The following is a 24,916-nucleotide window of genomic DNA, read 5'->3' as shown; positions in this document are numbered from 1 at the left end:
TTTAACACCATTTGGCCAACAATGCCCAAAAGGAAGGCCTCTGGTTTCTTAGGGAAGGTATATTTAAATACCTTTTTCAATTCATTATAGATCATTTCCCAGAAAGCCTTGACCTTTGGGCACGTCCACCAAAGGTGAAAGAATGTTCCCTCAGTTTCTTTACATTTCCAACACTTATTATCCGGCAAATGATATATTTTTGCAAGCTTGACTGGGGTCATGTACCACCTATATATCATTTTCATAATATTTTCTTTCAGGGCATTACATGCCGTGAATTTCACACCAGTGGTCCATAACCGTTCCCAGTCAGCAAACATAATATTATAGCCAATGTCTTGGGCCCACTTTATCATAGCTGATTTGACCGTTTCATCCTGAGTGTTCCATTTTAACAGCAAGTTATACATTCTTGAAAGTACCTTAGTTTTAGGTTCTAACAGTTCTGTTTCTAGTTTCGATTTTTCCACCTGGAAGCCTGTTTTTTTGTCCATATTAAAAACCTCCCTAATTTGACGATAATGTAACCAATCTCGCACTTTATCCTTTAGTTTCTCAAAACTCTGCAATCTCTAACAGGGAGAAATGTAAAGTATTGCACTTGGGCAAAAAAAATGAGAGGCACAAATACAAGATGGGTGATACCTGGCTTGAGAGCAGTACATGTGAAAAGGATCTAGGAGTCTTGGTTGACCACAAACTTGACATGAGCCAACAGTGTGACACGGCAGCTAAAAAAGCCAATGCAATTCTGGGCTGCATCAATAGGAGTATAGCATCTAGATCAAGGGAAGTAATAGTGCCACTGTATTCTGCTCTGGTCAGACCTCACCTGGAGTACTGTGTCCGGTTCTGGGCACCGCAGTTCAAGAAGGACACTGACAAACTGGAACGTGTCCAGAGGAGGGCAACCAAAATGGTCAAAGGCCTGGAAACGATGCCTTATGAGGAACGGCTAAGGGAGCTGGGCATGTTTAGCCTGGAGAAGAGGAGGTTAAGGGGTGATATGATAGCCATGTTCAAATATATAAAAGGATGTCACATAGAGGAGGGAGAAAGGTTGTTTTCTGCTGCTCCAGAGAAGCGGACACGGAGCAATGGATCCAAACTACAAGAAAGAAGATTCCACCTAAACATTAGGAAGAACTTCCTGACAGTAAGAGCTGTTCGACAGTGGAATTTGCTGCCAAGGAGTGTGGTGGAGTCTCCTTCTTTGGAGGTCTTTAAGCAGAGGCTTGACAACCATATGTCAGGAGTGCTCTGATGGTGTTTCCTGCTTGGCAGGGGGTTGGACTCGATGGCCCTTGTGGTCTATTCCAACTCTATGATTCTATGATTCTATGATTTATCTTTTTACTTTGGGGTTCCACTGAACTCTTGGGATAGAAATCTGTCATTGAGGCTGTATTTTCCCACACCACTGTTTCCAAAGTCTCTCTCTCTTTGTAGTCTTTTACAAGGACTTGGTCAAGATGTCTTTGAAAATCCAGGTGTGATAAAATTTTCTTTGCAGATCCTCCCCTTCAACTAACTCATTTTTTTTGGAAAATCAGTAACACTTCCAGCAACACAGAGGTTATTGTAAAGAGAATAGAAATCAACTGATCTCTGCCGAGTGGAGGAAGTGAGTAGATTAGCTTGCTGTTCCTCTCTCTACTTTATGTGAATGGGCTAATGTCTGTACCTTGGAGAGTGCTATTGCAAACTCATTCCCATGGAATGAGTATTGGATTAGATGGGCTTTTGGCCTGATCCAGGAGGACTGTTATTATAGTTTCAGCTGATGGTCTAAAGCTGATGGAAGGCACTCTGTGCCACTGAAGTCACCTGAGCCTCGAGGGACAGCAAAGGGTCCAGAAGCACCACCAAGATATGTATCCGCTCCTTGAGAGGGATTATAACCCCATCAAGAGCAGGCAGCCTCCCATTCATCTAGTCTAAGGAACTACCCACTAACAATGCCTCTGCCTTATCTGGATTGAGGTTCAGTTTATTAGCTCTCACCCAGTCCATTACTGAGGCAAGACAACAGTCCAGCACATCCACTGCCACACCTGCAGATATAAAGGAGCAGCAGAGCTGTAAGTCATCATCAGATTGCTGATAATGTACTTCAAAACTCTGGATAACCCCAGCCAGCAGTTTCATGCAGATGTTAAAAAGCATAGGGGATAAAATTGAACCCTGAGGAACCCCACACTGAGGGCTCCACACTGCTAAAGAGCACTTCCCAAGCATCACCCTCTGGAAACAACCATCCAAGTAGGACCAGAACCACCGCAAATTGGTGCCACCCACCCCTATCTCGGACAGCTGCTCTAAAAGGATACTCTGTGTGATGGTATCGAAAGAAGCTGAGAGATCAAGGAGAATTAACAGGAACACATTTCCCCTGCTTTTCTCCTGACAGAGATAATTCAGTGTGACCATAGCAGTTTCTGTGCCAAAACTGGACCTAACCATCATTTGAAATGGATCTAGAAAATCAGGTGAATAGGAGGCTTTGCCTGTACTGGATATTGCATAAGATAAAACTTACTTTTATGTTTCTTTTGTTTGTTTCTACTCTCTATTCCATGACTTGGTCAAAGGCCTTAGAAGGTCCTTTATGAGAAGCCATGTTAGAAGAGTGCTAGTTTTTTTGGTGGGTTTTTTTAAAAAAGTGGGATGCAAATCTACGCAGATCACAATAGTTGACTCTCTTCATTTTCCTGTGCCTCAAATAATTTAGCAAATAGTGATAGCTGCAAAAGGTGCACCACCTCTTTATTAGCAGAATTAGAGGTGTTGGAAAGATATGTCTTTAAAAATCTTTGACCTTGATATTGCTTTCCACTTAGAGTAGTTGTATGCAAAGATGGGGGTTTTAAATTACACATATCAAGGGGTGCAACAGCAGATCTTTAAGGATGGGCAGCTTCACATGAGACAGTTCTTCATGTAGCTTGGTTTCAAGCCGTTTAGAGTTTTATAGGTAACAACCAGCACTTTGAATTATGTTCTGAAATGGATTGGAAATTAATGTTGCTGATGGAATAAAAGGTTCACATGATCCCATCACTTTGAAGTGATGAAGAACCAATGTGATCATTCCTCAAATACAATCATGCACACTCTACCAAACATAGGACCTTCATTTTTACTTCATGAAAATAAACTCTAGTTTGCCCAGTAACTCTCAAACCTTGCTTCAAAGCTGTCAGTCATGAACATTTCAGTTTGTTTTTGTGTTTGACTTGGACCAATCCCACCTGTTCTGAAGCAGAACAGAACAATGCTGGAAAGAAAAAAAGACAATTTTGTCCAGTGCTCAGATCCCTATATCCCCATAATTATTCACATAAATTGTCATGGCTATTTGTCACTAAAAAATAATAATTCTTATACACTCTTAAAAAACAACAACCTCTAGAGTTAAAAAGAAAAGAAAGAATGGAAGAAAGCATGCAAAATGTATATAATGTGAGAGAAAAATGCAAGGCCTAGTTATAAGAATGCCCAAATAATGTAAATATCACTCTATTAATTAGTTGTAAAGTAACATGTTTTAGTGGTCACATTTGCACCAAGTTTTAGAAAATATATGAAGAACTATTAATGAAGAAAAATATACTAAAATTAAATATTTGGCATTTTTAAATGATTAAATTAAAAAATTGGCAATTTAAATTATTTAAATCAATTCACCCTGACTAAAGTAGGTCTTAATATCCAGAAATCCTAATGCATCTCACAACAAACTGTTCAGGTACCTTGTTAGACCTCATATCAGCACTGTACTTGGGACATGCATGCAGTCTTGTCCAGCACAAGAAACTGAAATGGAGAGGACTTGAACCAGTAATGATTGGCAAGCGGTCAGGACTGAGTGAGGAATCTGCCGGCATTGCATCTTTAGCAGCAGCAGGCTGATAGAATCTGCTCTAGAAGCTTCAGGATGAATAAATGGATAGAAGAAACAAGTTAGGGGGTTAGAAGTGATATTGACTGGGCCTCTTTAGCACAACTGGGTGCCTAGGATAGATGGGGTGCAGAGTTCAAGCTTGGGTTTTTGTGCATAAATGGCAGACAAAATATGGATCAAGCATATACAAGATAGGTATGGAAGAGAACTCAGTATGAATTCCATGCTTCCACCCAGCAGCTGAGCTCAGCTTCAAAAGAGTTCCAGGGATCTGCTGCACAGTACACATGGAGGCATGGCAAGATAAAGGCAGGGGATTTCTGAGAAAATGAAGCAGAATAAGAAAAGACTTCAGAAAAGGAGGAGTGCTCCCATGCCCAGTAAGAATCATGAGAAGCCTACTTGTTTCCTAGAAAGACCTGTCAATCAGGAGCATAACACATGATAAACTCCCTTAATAGAGCAAGAAAACAAGAGCCTGATAAACATGTCAGTAACATAAAAGATTGAGACTAAGCATTAGTTCTTCTATCTGCAATACCTCAAGGACCGCCTCTCTGCATATGAACTTACTTGGAGCCTGAGATCATTTTCTGAGGCCCTTCTTCATGTGCCTCCACCACAAAAGGTCTGAAGGGTGGCAACACGAGAATGGGCTTTTTCTGGGTTGGCTCCCCATTCGTGGAATGCTTTCCTCAGGCTGGCACCTTCATTATACACTTTTAGGAGCCAGGTGAAAATGTTCCTCTTTAACTAGGCCTTTGGCTAATTGACATCTGATGCTCTTTAAAAGTGTGCTTTGGAAGTGGGGATTATTGAGTTGTTTGTGTTTTTATTATATATTTTGTGTCTTTTATGTTGTGATTTTATGTTGTGAACCGCCCTGAGATCTACAGGTATAGGGTGGTATACATTTTATAAATAAATAAATTGGATCAACAAAATAGAGGCTGTCACAGGAGTGCTCAATGTGGAAGGGCAGGTCTCCCCCTGTATTTTAGGGTCCAGGCATAACAGTGCAGCTGAAGTAACTTTCTCCTGCAACTCAAAGGCCAAAGTCAGTGTAGTCCAGGGTGAGCCACGGCCATAATGAAGAGGGAAATTTGGCAAGATAGATTGCTTGACATTATGGACACGCTGGTGCACTGGTATCATTATTGCAATATAAGTGGCCTCCTTGCATCCTGGGTGGGAACTGGAATAAAGAAGCTTTTTTTAGAAGAGTTCCACAATGAGGGACATTTAAGTGAAAGTCTTTTTTTCATGCTGTTTTATATTCAGATTTTTTTTTTAAAAAAAGCCCTGTAACTTAAGGGTAAGGAAAAATCAACCCAGCCCCCCTCTTTGCTCCTGCGACAGGAATACAGGGGAGAAGGATTAGCGAGCTAATTAGAAATGATTGCATCTATCAGCACTAATTAACAATACTGTGGTCTCACTTGTGTGTTCTTTTGAGCTGTTCCCCTTCGGGACAGCTCAGCAGTTGCCCCCCTTCCTCTGGGGCTCCTCCATCCCTCCTACGTTGATTAGAAGTGATAGTTGAGCTCTATAGTAGCAATTGAAAATTCTGTTCAGTGGCTTTCAAACAGCCCCTGTTTTCTCTCTCTCTCACTCCAGATCCACCTCTGCCTGTATCAAGCTACTGCAAAAGGTGTTGGAACAGAAACTTTTTGTTAGCTCTTCTTCACTCCATTTACACTTCTGTTCATGCTGCTCTTATTTTGTGAGCAGAACAATTTTTCTTTGCCCAGTGTCTCATGGGTCTCTAAGGTGGACTATGTTGCTTAGAGCCCCTAATGCTCTTATTTGCTGGATGTTGTTGAAAAGTTTGCCATCTGAGGCACAAAAATGCTTTGCATTAGTACTGTGTGTGTCATGATAGCTCACAAGCAATGATGGCAGAAAAATCTGCTGACGTATAACCAGTTCAAAAATATTAAGGATCAGTATAATGACAGGTCTAAAAGTTTTGCAAGGGCGCTTAAAATTCAAGTTTAGTTTTTCATTAAGTGGACTTTTAAGTTTATAGAAATGATTATTCATGGACCCTGAGTTTTTATGAAGTGGTTTTCAAGTTCTGTTTCCGTTATTCTCACACCAGACTTATGGAATAAGTTACATTATGTCCATAGGGTTTGCAGTAAAATGTTTTACAAATCGTGCCACTGGGAGTCAACTGGGAATGTTGCCCCAGCTGCTCCTTGAGGGCAATGAGAAATATTTCTGAAATCCAGGTGGTTTGAACCATGCCTCATACATACTGAGGATCTGAGCGAGTATGACATCGGAGGGGAGTCGTTATTGGCTCTGGATTTGGTAGTTGAGACCCACAAATGCAAGTCAGGTGGGTAAGACATACAGATTTAGGACAGATTTGCAAATCACATTCCTTGGGTGAATTAGGATTACCTTCACTTGCCAAAGTGAGAGAGCCCTGTGTGCAGCTTCTTGTGGGAGGGCTCTTGCTTCCACCTTGGAGAAAATGGGAAAGAAAAGTCCAAGAAAGCAGCCTCTCTAACAGAGACCTGCCGAAGATGGAGCTACAGTCAGGAGACAGTGCCTGAAACTGTTTCTTCTTCCTTGTTTCCCATAAGTGTGAGAGAAATAGTTAGGTTTGCCCCATCCAGAATCGACTATCTCTCTTCAGAAGGCTGCATCAACTCTTCTCATTCCTGTACTCATTCCCACATGCCAGAAAGGAGCTTTGTTATTCTAAACACAGTGCGCTAGCTGTTTAGACTTGCCCTCTTTTGTCTTCCTTTCCCTGCTGGAGAAGGGGGGACAGAAACTTTTGAGTCCTCTTAGCTCCACTTCAGGTATGATGGAGTTGGCTTTTTTGTTTCTTGAGAGTGTGTTTTAGTTCTAAGTATAGGAGGGAGAAAGTGAGCAGGTGCCCATTAGCACTACACTGTATAAACAGCCTAGGATAATAGTAGCTGCACCTCTCTGCCCTGTGTTCTTCAAGTGGGGAGAGGAGCTCTAGAGTAGTTGGAGTGAGGATAGTGGGGATGGCTCAGGCAAATGGATTGCAGGTGGATGTCTGATCCTCCTCTGCTGATTAACTAGCCTGTATAGCCAGTCTGTATTGCCAGCCCAAAGTGTTTGAATTTGCTTATATGTTAACTCCAGAGAAAAAGGCCCCAAACAGAAAAAAAAATTAATACCTTTATTGAGTCAACATTGGTCTGGTTAAAAGCTTTTGCTGGGTTCCTGTATTGCCTCCTTGGATTATGACTAAAAGCCTACCCTGCTTATGGCATTTGTCTTACTTTCCAGTGCCTCCCTTAATTTAGTTTTTGGGCCCTTTCTTCCCACTTGGTGTGTGCAGCATCTCGTTCTCGCAGTGCAGTTGCAATACATTATAATTTCTGCAGCAAAGTGGCAGGCTCATAATGTCAATAATTGTTACTGCATTAAGTGACTTCTCTGTCATGTCATCTCTTGTTACTACACAGAATATCCTTGGGCTCTTATTTTGGTCTCTGTCAAAATTCTGACCTTCCTTATTAAGTTGTTCATTTCCCCTGTCTGTGATTGAAATATCTGATAATATTTGCTTAAAGCCATCTCTCTTAATGATCAATGTTATTTTAATGCAAGTTTTTCAGATGTTTTGCCCACATTTAATGAGGGTTCAAATTAATCAGCAGTTGGTAAAGGAAAAAGTTCACCAGAGGGGCATGTCTCTTGAGCCTACAATAGAATTTTCTCCCCAAAAAGCAAACTTCAAGCAAATAATTGGAATTACTTGTATATATTCTGCATTGCTTCTGCTTGTCGTCATTTGGGGATGAGATGTAGGAGATTAGGGATAGAATCTGAAATTGTAGGATTGAGCAAAGAGTACAAATAGGGATAAGGGGACATGGTGCTGTTCTAAGTGAAATCTTTTGAATGCAGTTAAGTCCAGTATAGTCCTGCTGTGATTTCTAAATATTTACTGGAAACTGCCTGTGTGTGTTTGGGTCTTTTCTCCATATTTCAAAGCCTGCTTACCTTTTAAGCAGAAGCTCTCTTTCATAATTATAGAAATCATTTTGACAGAAACCCTTCTTTCTGACATCTTCACAGCTGTGCTGATTACTAGGCTCTTGGGGCTTCCCATTTATACTGATTGGTGTCTTTTCTTAGAGCAAGCTTCAGGTAGTCATGTTAGTCTGCAGCAGAAGCAGAAGTGTTTTGTGGCATCTTTTATAGCAGTTTGAAAACTGTTCTCTAGTCAGGATATTGTAAAATGCAACTATTGAATAAGTCTGATTAGGAACAACGGAGGCAAAAATAAAATTGATGACTTATCCTAGGGTGGATTCAGGAGGCGAATAGGACCCAACTAGTATCTTCATCCCGACAGTGTGGGTTTTGTATTTGCAGGAGATGCTGAACATTAAAATAGTGGTTCTTAGGCTTTCCCAGGGGAGGAACAGTATTATAAAGATAATGGAATCAGATATGCCCTTTTGAGGGCAAGGCACTCGGTTTGTGTTTGACTTAATTTCTCCTGTGCCGTGAGGATGGTGGCTGTTTTTGTTCACTAGGGGGGCATTTGGTTAAATTCATTAAAGGTTCTGTAACTGCAAAAGATGAAACTTGGGCACAGCTCCTCAAGATGAAGCAGGTAGAGTGTGGTGGGGAGGAAACCACTGAGGCTCGGTGGAGGAAAGAGCAAATGTTTGCCTTGAAACCTTGCATCTATATCACACTCACTCTCTGTAGCTCTCAGTTATTCATATTATTTAATACCTACAAAGCACTTGCAGTTTTAAAGTTCCCTATATATCTTAAATTAAGCTCACAGATTCACAGTCTTAATAGACATAATACAAAAGGAAAAAAGAAGGGAGAAGGGAGTGAGCATTGGAGCAGCAGGTCCTTTATTGGCCAATGGATGGGGCCAGGTTGGTCTCCCCATTGCCAGTGTTCTTTCTGAGAGGCATGAGATGAAGCCTCACAGGGGCTCTAGGATTCTTGGCTGACAGCAGAAACTAATATGTTCTTCCCTTTGGTTCCTCAGTCACTGGGCAAATATATAACCCATTGTGTTTTTCTTTTCTCTCTGCTTTCCTCGCATAGCTCGGATTGGAAAAATGAAACGGAGGAAGCAAGACGAAGGACAGGTATGTCCCCTCTGCAGCCAACCTCTCTCAGGATCCGAGGAGGAGAGGAGTAGGCATGTCGAACAATGCCTTGCAAAGGTAGAAGCACTGAGGGAACCCTACTGCCTCTCTCTCATTTCTTCCTACCCTCTGCTACTCCTGTGATCTGGGTAGAAACCAAATTTGCAGATTGAAGTCCACATGGCGATGTAGATCTGTACTTGAGTTCTGTCTTGAAGTTTTAATCTGTCTGGATTTGGCAATCTCATTACTCTAAAGACAGTTTTCCTAAGCTTTCAAATGAGAAGGGATAGCAGGCTCAATTTTTGACTGTTAACTAGGAGACCGCCTGGCTTATTGCTGGACTTTGGCCTTATCAGACAACTGTGATTTAACCAAAATCCAGCAAAGCTCAGAGATGGACATAGATTGGAGAGGAAATGGTTATCAGAAAGTTTCTAATAACAAATAGACAGAAGTTTTTCTCCCTCATATAATAACTAGAACCCTCAGTCATCCTATGAAACTGAATATGATGCAGCACATAGTTAATCTGCGGAATTCTCTGCCACAGGATCTAATGATAGCCACCAACTTGGATGGCTTTAAGAGGAGATTAGAAAAAATCATCAGGATAAGGCTTTCAGTGGCTGCTAGTCATGATGGCTTTGTACTACCTCTGCTATCAGAGGCATTATGTCCCTGAATACCAGTTGCCCACAAGTGTGTTCTTGTCCTGCTTACAGGTTTCCCTGTAGGAATCTGGTTGGCCACTGTGAGAACAGGATGCTGGATTAGATATGCCTTTGGTCAAATCCAGCAGGTTTCTTCTTCTGTTCTCTGATTTTTGAAGGAAGTATTTATTTATTTTTTTAGAGTGGGGTTGGGATTCAGTGAATCTGGTAGTACCACTGCACAGTATTAACGTTCTGAGCTGATTTCACTTAGGTTCTGGTCTTCCTGCAGGATAGATGACACTAGTCAGTATAACGTCCATCAACCTATTATTCTGGCCATGGTGGCTTTTATAGCAGCCTCTGATACAGCTGACTGTGGACTTCTGTTTTTTAGTTAACATACATTGCAGGCATAACTGGAGTTGCCTAATGGTGATTTGAACCATATTTTCAAGGTTGGAGTAAAACTGGCGATAAGATGATTAAGTATTGCCCTTGAAATGGAGCATTCCTTGAGGTTCTCTCCTATTGGCCGTATTGTTCAGTGTATTTGTGTAGTCCTGCCAGTGCTATATGAATAAATAAAAGTATTTTTGTAGCAGCACCTTCATACACTTCAGGCTGTGCTAAAGAGTTATTCAATAGCAACAGCAATCCTGAAACTTGATGTAGAGTGTTACCCTTTTGCTCCTAGAAGAGTTGCAGCTCCAGCTCCACTTTTCTGCCTTATATAACTTTCTAGTTTTGCCTAGTTCAAATAGTTTCTAAATTTTAGGCATACTTTCCACACAATAGCAAAGCTTATATGTGTGAAAGAACTTCATTCCTTTCATTGCAAGGAAGTATAGTTTTGGTCAGAAACTGAATTGGGAAGTCTTGAATTCAAATTTGGCCATGAATTTATTTTTTGGCCTTGGGCAATAATGTCACAGCCTCTGTCCCTGTGGTTAAATGGGATACTCACCTCATCCCACACTACCTTGGGGGAGCCAGTAATATAAAGCGAGCACTCAATAAGCAGCAATGAATGTGGATGACATTCTTTTTCCTGCTTTGTTAGCTGTTGCCAGTACCCTGTGTCGACATGTGCTTGCCACTTTGTCCACCATTCAGCTTTCTCTATACAGCATGCATCGACAGGAATACTACCTACTAGCACAGTTTTTAACCCAGGACACTGAATTGATGCTTGGTGCTTTATTCTTTTCACTTAATAGAGGGAAGGCTCATGCATGATGGAGGATGATGCAGTGGACATTGAAAATGAAAATGGTAATCGCTTTGAAGAATATGAATGGTGCGGGCAGAAGAGGATACGTGCCACTACTCTCCTGGAAGGGGGATTCAGAGGTAAGAGGGGCATTTTGGGGATTGCTGAGATGTGCTGCCGACTGAACAGTGCCCAGATCCCCTCCCTATCATCCCAAGAACAAAACAGATTATTAATATTGGAGCTATTGCCCTCCAAACTATAGCCCAGGCTAAGGGCTCTTTCCCTCAGCAGTTTTTGTTCATGCAAGTATACCCCCAAAAGTTATTCCCATGACAGACATGATATCTTTACAATGACAACATGTGGATGCCGATGACGGTTGAAGCAGCTTGTCATGCATGTGTGACTCTAAAGGAACATGGATGTAAATTCATCCAGAGAGTTGGTTTTCATCATAGTAATGATCTGTGGTATTAACATTAACAGAAATTTTATGTTATTTGTCTCCTGCCAGAAAATGCATTCACAAAAAGCAATCATACCTTACAAGATCAAGATAGTAAAGTTGCTTTTGTAAATTTTCCTTTGTAATTCTTAACTGTTAGAGATTGCTTAAGGGAAGTGACTTTGCTGACATGGTCAGGAGGAAAAATGTTTTTTCCCATTCATTGCATCACTTGCCATTGAATGTTTTTTAAACTGTGTAACAGGCCAGGTGCTTGCTTCTCAGTGTAGGTGGGAAGTTGCACTTCTGCCAGCACCAATATTTATTTTCCTATGGCAATGAAAACAGCATAAAATAATAGTAGTTATGAGTAAAACCCTGCTTAAATTAGCCTTTGAGGAGGAAATGTGGCCCAAAGTTGGGAGACAACAGGAGCAGCTACAGGACAATCAGTTTCAGCAATATTGTGCATATTTTTTAAAAATGGAAGTGGAGAATGAAATTGTAAAAAGCCCCAGTCTGGAGTGACGAAAGCTGGTTTATCAGCCGCTGTTGATGTATGGAAGTTGACAGCTAAGTCACTTTAGCACCTGCATAAAATATTAAAGGGCCGGTTATGCATTTATCACTCCATCTTTTTTAAGGCTGATAAATGAGAATTCAGCAACCTGCCATACACCTCCAGCACTGCAGCCCTCAGGGCTCCCAGACAAACACATCTTATTTTTCCTCCTTCTATTCCTTCCCCTGTGACAGGAAAATCGGCTGCAAAAGAGAGAATGAGTTATGGCAAAATGTGACCTTTGTGAGTTTTATTGGTGAATGTAATTTTAGCTGTGCACCTGACTCCTTTCTTACATTCAGCCTTTTGCTCTGTGTCAGAATTGACTAAACTGTCTGGTGTGAACATTGTGATTCTGTAGAAACAGTGTCCCACCCTTCCTTGACCAGAGAATCTAGTACATTGCCTCATCAAAGTAAAAGTTGGCATCCTCTTGTATTTTCATAGATTGCTCTGGATTCTAATTTAAAATATCCCAAGGAAAATCCCACTGGGAAAGGAAATCAGGCTTAAAAGATGCATGAGTTACTGGGGCTTATAAATGATCTTTCTTTCCTGTTTTCCTTCACACTTTAGTCTATGGATAAATCTGTACAAAAAATAGATAAATGAGACTTGAGAGGTAAGCAGCACCATGACAGATATTCAGGAGTTCAACCATATGGGGAAAGTATATTCTTTTAGCTACCAATATATTCAGATTTTTGTCTACTGAATTGCAGTAGACAAATAATTTTTTGCTGTCTCGTGGGTTCCTTGCACCCACAAATTTTATTCATAATTCTCATTCAGCTGATTGAATGTTGCAGGAATGTGTTAACTTTTCAGACCCTGGTTAAGCCTATGGAGTTGGTCTTCCTATGTGCCCCGAGGTCTGGGAGACAGAAGCAGTTAAGTTCCTACGTAACCAGGAATGTTGAGCAGTCTGCACTTTTGTGCACAGTCTTAGCATGGAAAACATAGGCAGCTAATGTAAATTATCCCTGTCTTGTTTTTGAAGTGGAAATATGAACGCTCATCAGTCATTTTCACTGCTGTTTTGTACCCTTTCCTGAAATACTTTGGATTAGTTTCTCAGCCATTTTGATAGGGATTATCATTTTGCTTATTGGCTTTGTCAATTAAGGAGCAATGGAAGCCATTTAGATATGTGTAAAGAAGCAAAATCTACTCTCCACATATTCCCTGGAGTGTTTTCTTGATCAATCTATTGGCTTGTTTTTACCACATGATGTTTCTAAGTTATTGTCTCATTGTGATAGGTTGAGACAGGATTATTTGCATTGGGTTCTGCTGTTGCAGTGTTAGAAGATGATGCTAAAAATGATTGAATAAGGTATTCCATAGTGGATATATTTGAAAAATGTAATTCCACACTTTATAAAGTGGAATAGTAACTTTTGTAGCCTTTAAGGCCTAAATCACCTTTAACATAAGAGTTCACTTATATTGACCGTGTTTGGATGCAACACTTGGCCATAAAGTGCACATAGGTCCTGCTATCGGAAGGCTTGCCATCTGAAATTTCAGTCATCTGAACACAAAAAATTACACCCAAACCTTGCTGCCCAAGTAGCTCATTCAGTTATCTAAATAGCTGGAGTTTGCTTATTTCCTTGCTTATTTGTGTTTTGCTGGTCAGTGGCAGCCATTTTGATTAGAAACCTGGGACGAACGGAGGAAGGGAAAGAGATTGGGACAAATCAAGGAGCAGGAAAGATTGTCTTTTGCTAGTTGGCTGCAGCAGTTTGGGGTGGAAACCAGGGAGAGAGGGAGATCAGACAATTCACAGATTTGAAATGTTCCCATAGGAAATAATGGAAATCATCAGCTCATTGTGTGGTTGCTTGCCTAATGAATGATTTCCTGGGGACCCATTGTGTTCAGATAGCAAGACCTGCATGTATAGATATGTGGATTAGTATGTTCATAGATGTGTGTTTGTGCATGCAGTTCAAGCACTCACTGTTGTGGTCCTCTCTTCTCAAAGCTGGGAAACAACTTGCAGAACTGCTGGCTTAGCGTCATGTCCAAACCAGCTCTTTTGGCTTGTTTCTCATTAACAAACCACCACCAGGAACCCAAGAATAGTTCTTTGTTTCTTGATTATAGTTTATTTGAGATAAAGCAACCAGGAGCACTGGTTCAGGTTTTGGTTCAGCTGCTGAATCAGATGCTTCTTGGTGTTTCCGTGCACCTGAAAGGGAGGAACGAAGTGGGAAGTGCTTGATTTGTTTAAATCTGGTTTATGGCCATCATTGCATCCTAACATGACCATTGAGAGAGAGAGAGAGAGAGAGAGAGAGAGAGAGAGAGAGAGAGAGAGAAAGTGTGGGGATACAAGAGGCCTGATAGAGCTAGATGGGCTGTGAGGACAGAGCTTAGACCTAAGAAACAGGGCACTTGGTAGTACAATCCATACACTTTACCAGTTTCCGCTTTCAATAAGGTAAGAAATATGATACAGCTGTTTGTAGTAATTGGTTAGCTTGATGTGTTCTCCCCTTGAATTTAGGTTAGTGCAGGCATAGGCAGACTCAGCCCTGCAGATGTTTTGAGACTACAACATTTACAATAACACTTGAGGAAGAGTTGAAACAGAACTCCACCCCACCCCGGTTAACTGGAAGGAGGCATGATTAGAACGGTGAATTATGCAGAGGTACAGCAACACCCTCTATGTGGGTGATACTTTAGGGCAGCATTCCCAAACCTGGTGGTCATCAGATATTTTTGGACTACAACTTCCATTAGCCTAGTGGCTACCAACTTTTTTTGACCACTAGGTGCATTTAAATTTTTGAGTGGGTTTGTAGGTTATTCACAGAACAGCATGTCACCACGACATAGAGGAAGTAAAGGTGGAATCCAACATAGTGCTAAGTCTCTCATTCAATCAACACAAGACTTTCTCCTTGCACAAAAGAACCTTCTCCCCCTGAACATACCCTAAATGGGTTCCCCCCACTCTCTGGAGCAGATTTAGGAAAGAGGGGAATGTCCCATTGCACAAGTTGAAATCCTTGCATTGATAGGGCATGGTAGTTCAAAACCACCCTAAGTGTTCATTTTGTTTGACAGTCTAAATATTTACAGGTTGGACAATAATAAGTATACATGATACTTTTGTGACATTTGTAATACTTGACCTAAAAAACCACATTTCTCTATTATTACTTTTTTACATAGAAGAGTACACTTAATTCAGTCCCTCAATAAAGGTTATGAATTCAGTGTTAAGAGAATATATAATTTAAGATGTAATTTTAAACTGTTTTTAAGGGGCACACTGTGCCTGATATTTAAAAAACTATGATTTAAATAATAACATTTGACATGAAAAATAGTGGGGTGGGGCGTACATTGGTTGGTTCAACTAGTGCTTTACCAGCAGTTTTGATTTCTGGATGCTGAAACTTGGGAGTGTTAGGCATAGTACAGCAGCAAACTGTGCCCAGGTTGGAGAATTCAGACTTACCTCACAACATTGTAAAGTTTTGTTGGAGACTCCCCAGTCAGTGGGGCCTGAATTTATATCTACTGAACTTGATGAAGAATTGTTCCTGTGTTCTATGTCTAATGCTCCATCCTGCATCCTACTTGCTGAAATGCGGGAGGCATTGGGTTTCTTCTCACTTTTTTCCCTTTTAAATTCCCTGCATTTGTAGCAATTCCTCACTTGTTCTAAAGAACAGTTACTCATTTACTCTAGCTGTTTACATTGCAAGGTTATCCCTTTAAAGAATTGCAGAGAGAAGTTGAGGTGGGGGTGGAATGCCTTTTTTTCTTTGAAAGCTTAGCAGTTTTGTCTGTGCGTTTGTTATTTGTGAGTGGGAGGGAGGAAGAGCGGGTGAGAAAAAAGTGCTTTATCCGAAAAGAATCATATTGGCTTTGTGCTGATAGAGGCTGCTGTCATCTCTTAAACGGCTTAGCCCAGTCAAAAGGCTAGCGGACTTAAAACAGTGTCTTACACGAGGATCGATGGAGAAAACACGGCAGTGGTAACTGTGAGGAAAAAAGGGTGAATGCAAGAGAGATAACAGTAATGATTGCATGGAGGGGAGCTGGAGGCTGGCTTGCTCTTTGTAGGAACCTTGCTTCAAAGGAGTCTGAGCTGCCTGGTCCCCAGGATGTTGCTGCCTCTGTGTATCTAAGAAGAGAGCCCAAGCCCCCTCCCCGTTTGCTGGAGCAAATGGGCTAAGTAGATTAAAGCATGATAGGTTATCTCTTCCCCCTATGTTGTATCACTTTTAGGAGATTTTTTGGTCAATCAGCATATTGTGTCATTCCTTTAGCCAAAGGAGGTGAGTTGGTGTTGGGAAGGGGGGTAAGAGTCTAAACTGCACAGTGAGGGAGCCATTGGGAAAGGGGGAGTTGGGCGGAGGGGGGGTGAAACGGTATGTCAGTTTATCGATCGCACCTCAGCCAGGAGAGCTGCAGGCACAGCTATGCGGGCACGAGCAGCAGCACTCCTAATGTGATTGAAAGGCAGTTAAAATGGCGGTGACCTTTTCAGGGGGAATTAGATTGCCTGCCAAGAGTGGTTAGAGGGAGTGATAACGCCAGCTTGAGGAAGCTGTCCAGGCAACTTCAAAGAGAGAGAGACAGAGACAGGAAAAGCAAGTGAGCGCAAGTCCCATTTAAACTCTGAGCTGTACTGTCTGATAGAGCCAAGATTGCTGTCCTCTCTAGATATGAAGGGTTTGAAGAATGTAGTCAAGTTGCCTCTCCTTGCCCTTCCTGCACTGCACCACCTTGTCAAGGAAAGCAACAACTGGCCAGCTGTCTATTCGCCTGACACTCTTGGGGATTTCAGTTGCCTTGAAAATAATACACAGAGGCAAAGCCCTAATGACTGAAAGACAGTATGCAAGGCTTCCTAGAAGAGTGATTACTAGAAACCTTCCTATGAGGAACTGTGTGGTATGTTCTGAATCTGGAAGGTCTTTCACTTACAAGCAATTCAAAGGTGCTGGTGTTCCTACTAAATGAGAAAGCCCATCATTCTTGGTGTTCCAGTTTCTTTGTCAAAAGATTACTAACCAGCTGGGAGACTCCTAAATTGAGCCTTCATGGCCAGAGGCAGGATCCTTTGGAGTACCAGATACTGTGGCCAACAATGTAGGGAGGTCATATCTTGCCGTTCAGCTTCATGGGGGCATCTGGCTGGCCTCTGTGGGAAGCAGGATACTGGACAAACCCGTGACCTTATCTAGTAGACCTTTTCTTAATTTGGAGATTGAAGGACTGGCTCAGGAGCCTAACTTCTGTGCCAGAGCAAAGTATTTAATAGATGGTATTGTCACCTACACTTGTTATGACTATTTGAAGAGTCAGATGAATTGCTTGGCATTTCCTGCAGATGGCTGTCATCCCACTCTTGGCTTACAGCCTGTTTCTCCCTTTAACTTCAAATGCTTTTTGCTCTGAGCACTGATGTCACAGCAGACTTTTTGCAAAATAAACTGCAGAAGTGGCACCACAACCAACAACAATAGTGACTGTACTTTTATGTGTGTAGAATCCAGAAGCATATGAAGTGGGTATCTAGGAGTGGCACATGTCTGTTCCTACAGTAGGGGGAAATACAATTATGATGCGTAATAGTTTTATAATATGAACATTCATGGAAACCCTGCACTTGACATATGGAAATGCATAGTCTCATCTTACTCAAGCTGTTTTGTTTTCTAATCATTTTGAAATAATCTGCCTCTAGCAAAATGTGGATGTCATACAGTTGTTCTGCTAGGAATCTTAAACTATACAAAGGGTGACATCCCGCCTACTTTCTTTTGAAATTACTAGCTACATTTTCTTGTTTTTTCCCCTCTGGAGCACAAATAGGAAGATGCTTTTCTTTGAGAGCGCCTGCAAAGCTAACAGGCGTGTGCCTGATTTCCATCATCCAGTTTGTTGAGTTAAAGTTGCATTTAAGGTCATATCAAAGAGAGCTGGCAGTGGCATTAGACAATGAGATTTCCCAGAGGACTGACCAGGAAATAAAAGGTATCTGTAGTGTGTACAGATCCTTGGATGAATGAATCTGTAACTAATATTTGTTATCCATGGATTTGAATGGACTTGGCAGAAGGAAGGAGAGCTGTCAGAGGAGCAGCTTTTGAATTTCATATCTGTGATGTCCTTAATGTCTCTCTCCTTCTCCCAGTTTTGAAAATCTGTTTCAGATATTGCTCCTTGGTAACATGCTCTCTTTTGCCTTATCCCACAAATTAAAAAAAATATCCCGGACTGTCTGCTTCCATAGTTTAATGCTGTTCTTTTTTTATAAAAAACAACATTTCATTTTAATTTGTTTTTTAATTTATCAGTTCAGAAACAAGTACACTATATGTCTTGAACAGTTGAACAAGGACCAGTAAAGACAACTAAAGGAATGCTCATGTTATTTCTGTTCTTGTTAGCCCTTACACATCTTTTCTAGCCCTTCTGCTACTGCACAAATACACAATACTTTGTTTTCTTTGTTTGCTTGGATAAAGATGAAATGCCATAGAATGAAACTCCCTTACGATACAAACTGTAATATGTATTTGTTCATATGTGCATGTCTCTCTCATTCATACACTAAGTAGCATGTTCTCTATTACAAGGTGCCTGCCACATAGCTATCTCTTGTTTCACTCAAAGGCAGAAATTGCTCAAGACTGCTAACTAATCTAGTCTTGCTTGTCTTGAGCTGGCCTGCAACAGTTTTCCTTGTGTGATGTGGATTCCTGTTGTAAGCTTTTTGTGTATACCGCACTGACATGCAAAAGTCCTGCACCAAGGAAATGTATTTTTCTGCAGAAGATAAATTAAATTGAAATACCTGAATGAATTTACTTTGTGTAATCATCACAGGATTTCTGAAGCAGAATTTAGAACCCTTTTCCCTCCGTTGAGCAGTAGTGACTTTAAAGATGTAGATTTAGCGCAGAGAGTTTTTTTGGAACAAAACACACTTTGGAAAGAAATTCAAATTGGAGTTTCTTTCAGAATGGCACCATGAATAAGATAAGTAAAACCGACACAATCCAGAAGATGGAGATGTAATATGTTTGGTGCTTCTGTGCTATCAAAAGAGAAAGAGAAAGACAGAGAAAAGAGTCATTGTATTTCCTAAGAACCTTGCCTTTCACTAACTGAGGAATCCCATGCAATTGTTATGTAAGTCATATGCATGATATCATCTGTTGGCTAAAGCTGAATCCTAACCCCACTACTCTGGGAGTAAGCCCCACTGAATTCAGTAGGATTTTCTTCAGAGTAGGCATGGTTAGGACTGGGTAATAGTCTGAACCAGAACTCAGGAACCAGGTCCTTAACTTTTCAGTGCAGAGTTTTATTCTCATTTGGGATATTAATTATTAGTTCATCATAAATGCCTAACAGTTAAGCAAACCCTGTCTTGGCATGGTCTACCTTTCTATTATCTAAGAGGAGGCTGGATGAGCATTAGTGGACTCCTCTAGTTTCCAGTCTACCAAGTGGGAAAATTTAAGTATTTGAAAAGTTAAGTATTTGAGGTGTTTAGTGAAATACGATTTAAGGATTTGTGGTATGCTCATTCACGCACATAGTGGAAGATGATATCTGGTTGCCTGATGAACCACCCAACCTTAGAATTAATACGGTGCTTGGGAAATACTATTCTTTTCTTAAAAGACATACAAAACTTTATTGAAATTAGTTTTATGACATTTCTAGTTTACAAGGCAGAGAAACTGCTCAACATCCTAAGTAGCTTATACTGTACAATGAAATGCTGGGAATATTTTTTTTAATGTTGTTTATACTCTGACGTATACTACTACATTGTATAATCTGTAGCTACCACCAACCACTTTCTCCCACTTAATGCATCTAATGCATTCTTTTGTGAACCTCCCTGAGATCTGTGGATGAATGGCAGTATGCAAATTCAGTTAATAATAATAACAATCATAATGAAGTATCCTGTATAAGTTTTTTTTCACAATAAATTGGCAAGTTGCTAAAGTTCTGGTGTACCTTGGACCTTTTTTGTCAACAGCACAATGGTAGAAAAAAATGCCATTGTGCCTTCATGCTCTGAACCACTTTAGAAGTCGTAAGAGAAAGATATAATTGAAAGTTTTTCTACTTCAGCAACTTGCTGTCTTTCCATGCAGAACTTTTTTTTTAACCTGAGAGATTTTAAAGGTTCACTTGGTTGCTTTTCTCACCCCAGAAGGCTATACAGTGTGCATTTCCTGAATGCCTGCTCATTTCCATTCAAATTTCTGGAGTTTTGAAAGCGTAGATGACATATTTGAGGTCTCATTTCCTCATGAACATGGCAGAATACAACAGTGTTAAAACATATATATGAGTTCTTATTGTCTGACTACAACACAAGCATAGGGAATCTGAAATGAAAATGACAGAGACGTGCAGCATTAATGTGTTGTAATGTATCCTAATGTATCCCTGTCCCCTAAGAGGAATATTCCTGTTCAGAGGCAGACTAGGGCAAAAGCTTGTAATGCTTTCTGAGTGTGGGAGCACACACTTTTTCTCTACTTGCCTAAAGCCGTCCCCACTATGCAATTTAATTCTGAAGGGCTCAGGACAAACTATGTACCATTTCTTGCTGCCTATCTTGGGGAGGAGGGTTTCTGGAGAAAGAGAAGGTATACTGGGGGGGGGGGGGGGGGAGTTATTGGTGTAGTGCCTCAATTTTTCTTCCCTTATAATATAAGCTACTAAGCAGCGTGAGCAAACTGGTTTCCTGTCTTTCTTCCTCTGGTTCCTTTTATTTCATTTTATTTGAATTGAGAAACTCAACTTCATAGGTCCTAAAAGTTCACAGGTCCTTGTCGTGCTGACCCCCCCCAGTCCCCCCCCCCAATTAATTTAGAAACTACTATACTTCTGTATACCTAGGAAATTCCCATGTAGAAACTACTACCTTATTTTTAGGTGAGTCAATTTTGTTTATGAACAGGGTTGCCCAAGTGGTATTTTTTGAGGTGGGGTGAGGAATAATAGCAATGTATTTATAATGGCCTTGTGGGAATAAGTTCAAGTTACAGAAAGACAGGCTTCAATTAATATTCGGGAAGGTTAAACTAGGGTTCACTGCTCTCCTGTAACCTTAAAAAAGTAGGATAAGTATTGCATGAAAATAATTCTGGTGCCTATTGCATGACAACTTGTGGCACCACTATTTCATTAGACAGTGCAGTTTAAATAAAGGGAATAACTGATGCTTTATCTATTGCATGCAAGATTATTGAAACTTGAAAGAGTTTAAGGAGAATCTTAGTATCTGTTCTCAGTTTACTCAAATGCAGCATTTGAGTAAACCATTTCCTTTATAGCATAGCCCTCATGCGCAGCGACAGAGGAGGAAGAGATAAACCGGCTGTCGGGGGACAAAATTTGATTGTTAGGTGCTCTAAATTGGCAGGAGGAATCTAGGGTAATGGGGTGACATTTAAAAGTACTCCATGCTGGAAGCTGAGTAGGTTCCAAGTTGAGAACATACATTTTAATGTACATTTTCTTGGCTGTTGGACTAGCAGGCATGAGCTCATCTACTCTTGGTTCTCACAGCATTACTGAAACAATATTTTGTGTGTGTGTGCACCCCCATGCTTGGTATGAAGGTTCTAGTCCGTCATTTTTTTCTCCTTATCCCCCCTCCTCCCCCTGCAAAGCCATCTGCCTTGAATACAGCTTCTCCTGTGAGCTTTGGGGTTGCCCTTCAGCCTCAGCTGTCAAGATATTGATTGACGCAATTTTAATAGCATTTTAAAATACAGTTGTTAAGTTGGGGCAGTGGGGCTCTTCTCTTACTCCTCCTTCCTCCACCTCCTCCACCACCAAAGAGGGGAAGTGTGGTTTTTCAATGACTTTAAACTGCTTCTTGTCTTTGCATGTCGTCTCTTGCACCAAGCGGTGAAACGCATTATCGAGTAGTGCCCAGAAAGTGGTTAACTGCGTTTGACACACGCCAACTCCCTGCCTCCACACTGGATAATTGCATTGTCAACTATTCAGTAAAGTGGCAGGTGACACTGCTGCCGGATTGATTGTCCTAGCATTGAGGCTCCTAAGACTGTCAGCTTCCCAATCGATAGCGTTTACACAAGACACCGTGACTGCATCTGTAACTAATTTCAGTTTGAAACTTGCAAGACACTGTGCTGCCCCTGTTTTCTGGCTACATGTGTTTAGTGACTTGCTTCCTCTCTTTGGACCACAGGCTTGATACCATCCTGCTTCACCCCCCCCTCCTTCCTTGGAAAGTGCATTCCTGTTTTTATTTTGGTGTAGCAGGTGAAGAAATCGATGCTGTGTGCTGTGCCCTCAAAAGCAGGCAGAATTACTCCAGATGGCTAACTAGCAACTCCAGTTTTGTAATCAATAGCCTGATCAATTGATTAAATTAACACTGATTTTCTTCCGTCTTCCTGGCCTATATGAAAAATCAGTTTGCAGTGAGCATGCAGGTTTGGCTTATAAAATACAGGCCTTGTTATGCTATCCCATGACTCTTTTCTATCAAGTTTGAGTGCATTGTTATTTAAATCAGTGGACAGCAAGGCATGCTGCTTCCACCAGTGCCTTTAAATGGGGACATTGCTCTGGGTTGCTTACCAAACTTGACTACTTCATGCTCGGCTGCTTTAGAAAAGTCGTCCCCTCAGCTTTTCCGCCTTCCTCTGTTATTGGCAGAATTGCAATGTGACTGTGATCCCTGTCAGTGGTGCTTATTGATCCGGTGATGTGAACCTGTTTAGTGATTCAAGATTACTTTAATTCCCCTCTTTCCTTTTTTGTTTTCCCTCGCTCCTTACATGAACAAAAATTCCCCTGAGCCACCTTCATGGAAATTACGCCAATGATTGCTAAGCCTCTGCTTGCAAATTTCCCTTTGTATGGCAGCCTTCCACATACAAGCACACAAATGCATGCACGCCTCCTGCTGAACATTAGGCTGGCACAGAACTGGAGGAATTGCCATAGCAGCTTGGATATGGGATCCTCTTTCCAGCTGTATCCACTGTGTGATGGAGGCACAAAGGGGAACTTGTGTAGTGCTCTCAGCCAAGTTCTGAGGTGCTGTTTACAGGAGGGAAAATCCTTTTGCAGGCAACCAGCTTGCCCCCTGAGGCACAGGCTTGATGACTTTCACCTTGGCATGCAGCAGTACCACAAAATATTAATGGCCATAAAATTATACAGCCCCCTCTTAAAGTCTCCTCCTTGGTGTGTTAGTAAAGATGACTACAAGCAGTTGGGATGCAGACTTGCAGCCTAGGCTCTGTTTCTTACAGCGTGAAAGATGACTTTAGAGTGGCAGCTCTACTACAATGATCCATATGCATGGCCTCAAACACTGAAGACCTATGTGTGTATTTTATAAATCCCATGATCCTGATTAAGTTATTTCATAGCAGCCAGTGAAAACCAGACTTTGCATTTTTCTGTGGTCAGGTTAGTTTTCCATCAACCTGGAGTCATGAACATTACTAATCCAATTCATCTTTACCTGATCGTTTATAGTGCAACAGGGTAATAGAACAATGCAATTTAATAACTAATTCCAACAAACATTAGCCATCAAAGGTTGACTACAGCGATCCTTTCCTTTTGCCCTTTCTTTTTAAAAGAGTCAAGGCAGTTTGCTTTTCCCCAAGCCATTTTTAAAGGAAAGCTACATCCGTGCCACTATGCTCTCTTGATGCTAGTTTGGGGATGTTTCGGCAGCTGAGGAAACAAACACTGCCAAGAGCTGTTCCCAGGAAATGTGTGTGAGGCCTGGCAGCATTAAAACACTTTTATTGCTGCTTTTGGGGGTGGGGGGGTGGGGGAGAGTTATTCCTTATCCAGGAAGGAGCAAGCAACACTTTAGGCAAAGCAGGTGAATTAGCTCAGCCAGAGGTTGGTAGATGTTGTGGGAAAAGTAATTAACAAAACCTGCTTTTTTTTTAGTCTTTAACTAGAGACTGTATTTTTTACCAAATCTCTCTATATTACCCACAAGCGCTGTAAACACATCTGATTTCTGGCCATTACAGCCTTGGATAGGTCTCTGCACCAAGTGAGAGGTAGAGCATAATTCAGTTTTTGGAGATTTTTTATATTGAAGAATCAAGTGTGGTGCCTTGTGCACCTTGAGCACATTAGGGACCAGTGCTAAAGACTCTTCCGTCGTAGGAGCAGGACAGACAAGATACGCATGTCATAAGCAGATTAGCTCTTCTGCTCTGCACTAGAGCATGGCTAGAGGTTCTTCTGGCAGGTCATTATTTCATTTGTTACTTATTTATATTTTGGATTTATATCCTGTCAGTTTTACTCAAGAAGAGCCCTCTAGGTGGCTTACAATTTAAAATCAATAACAATACACAGCAACGTATCCATAAATGACAACCAGTGACACACAGTTAAATTATAAGCAGTAGCAACTTCAGTAGGAAGTAATCATGTGTGAGCAAATTTGGAATAATAAATAGTGAGTGAAAACAAATAGTTGATTCTTAGCATTCTGGACAGTGGAACTCTAAAGCCATTGTGTGCTACTACTCACAATGCCTAAATGATAATCAGACAAGTGGGAGATTTACCCCTTAAATGCTGTAAAGAATAAAACAGATTCTGTGCTTTATTTGCTTCAGTTCTACTCTTCACTTATATATAGATGATGTGCAGTCTCATTTCTGTACAGAATCTGTTTTTAGCACTAGAAAGTTGCATACATAATGGTAAATAACCAGCCCAACTAAGGATATAATTGTACCCCAAGACCAGTTGTTTTTTTTAAGTTTTCTTATTGCTAAGGAAATAAGCAAAGCAAAGTGAATTACAATGCAACTGCTACATAACCAAGCAAAGTACGGTTCATGTATGGCCTTGTTATGATGCACCGTTGCCTGTATTCAGTGCTGGTGCCAGATATTTTGCAGCCTAGGCAAGGCTAACCTTGCACACACACATATCCCCCCAAAAATTGCTAACTTCAGTTTACAAAAAATGATGTATTGTAGAAA

The 24,916-nt window shown here is 41.0% G+C and overlaps 1 protein-coding gene across 9 annotated transcripts in view; it reads left to right on the top strand.

Annotated features, from left to right (window-relative positions):
• Window positions 1–24,916, top strand: part of RNF220 (ring finger protein 220) — a 330,113-nt gene that overhangs the window by 254,605 nt on the left and 50,592 nt on the right. For 7 of the 9 annotated variants that reach the window (XM_028733705.2, XM_028733697.2, XM_028733704.2 and 4 more), the window contains 2 exons: window positions 8,975–9,096; window positions 10,892–11,024. In XM_028733705.2, coding sequence (XP_028589538.1) covers window positions 8,975–9,096; window positions 10,892–11,024 — 255 coding nt within the window. The remainder of the gene's footprint in view (window positions 1–8,974; window positions 9,097–10,891; window positions 11,025–24,916) is intronic. The other 2 variants (XM_028733703.2, XM_028733701.2) reach the window with 1 other exon arrangement.

Source organism: Podarcis muralis, chromosome 5, assembly GCF_964188315.1.
Source record: "Podarcis muralis chromosome 5, rPodMur119.hap1.1, whole genome shotgun sequence".
Taxonomy (NCBI): domain Eukaryota; kingdom Metazoa; phylum Chordata; class Lepidosauria; order Squamata; family Lacertidae; genus Podarcis; species Podarcis muralis.
This window is presented reverse-complemented; position numbering and strand designations above follow the sequence as displayed.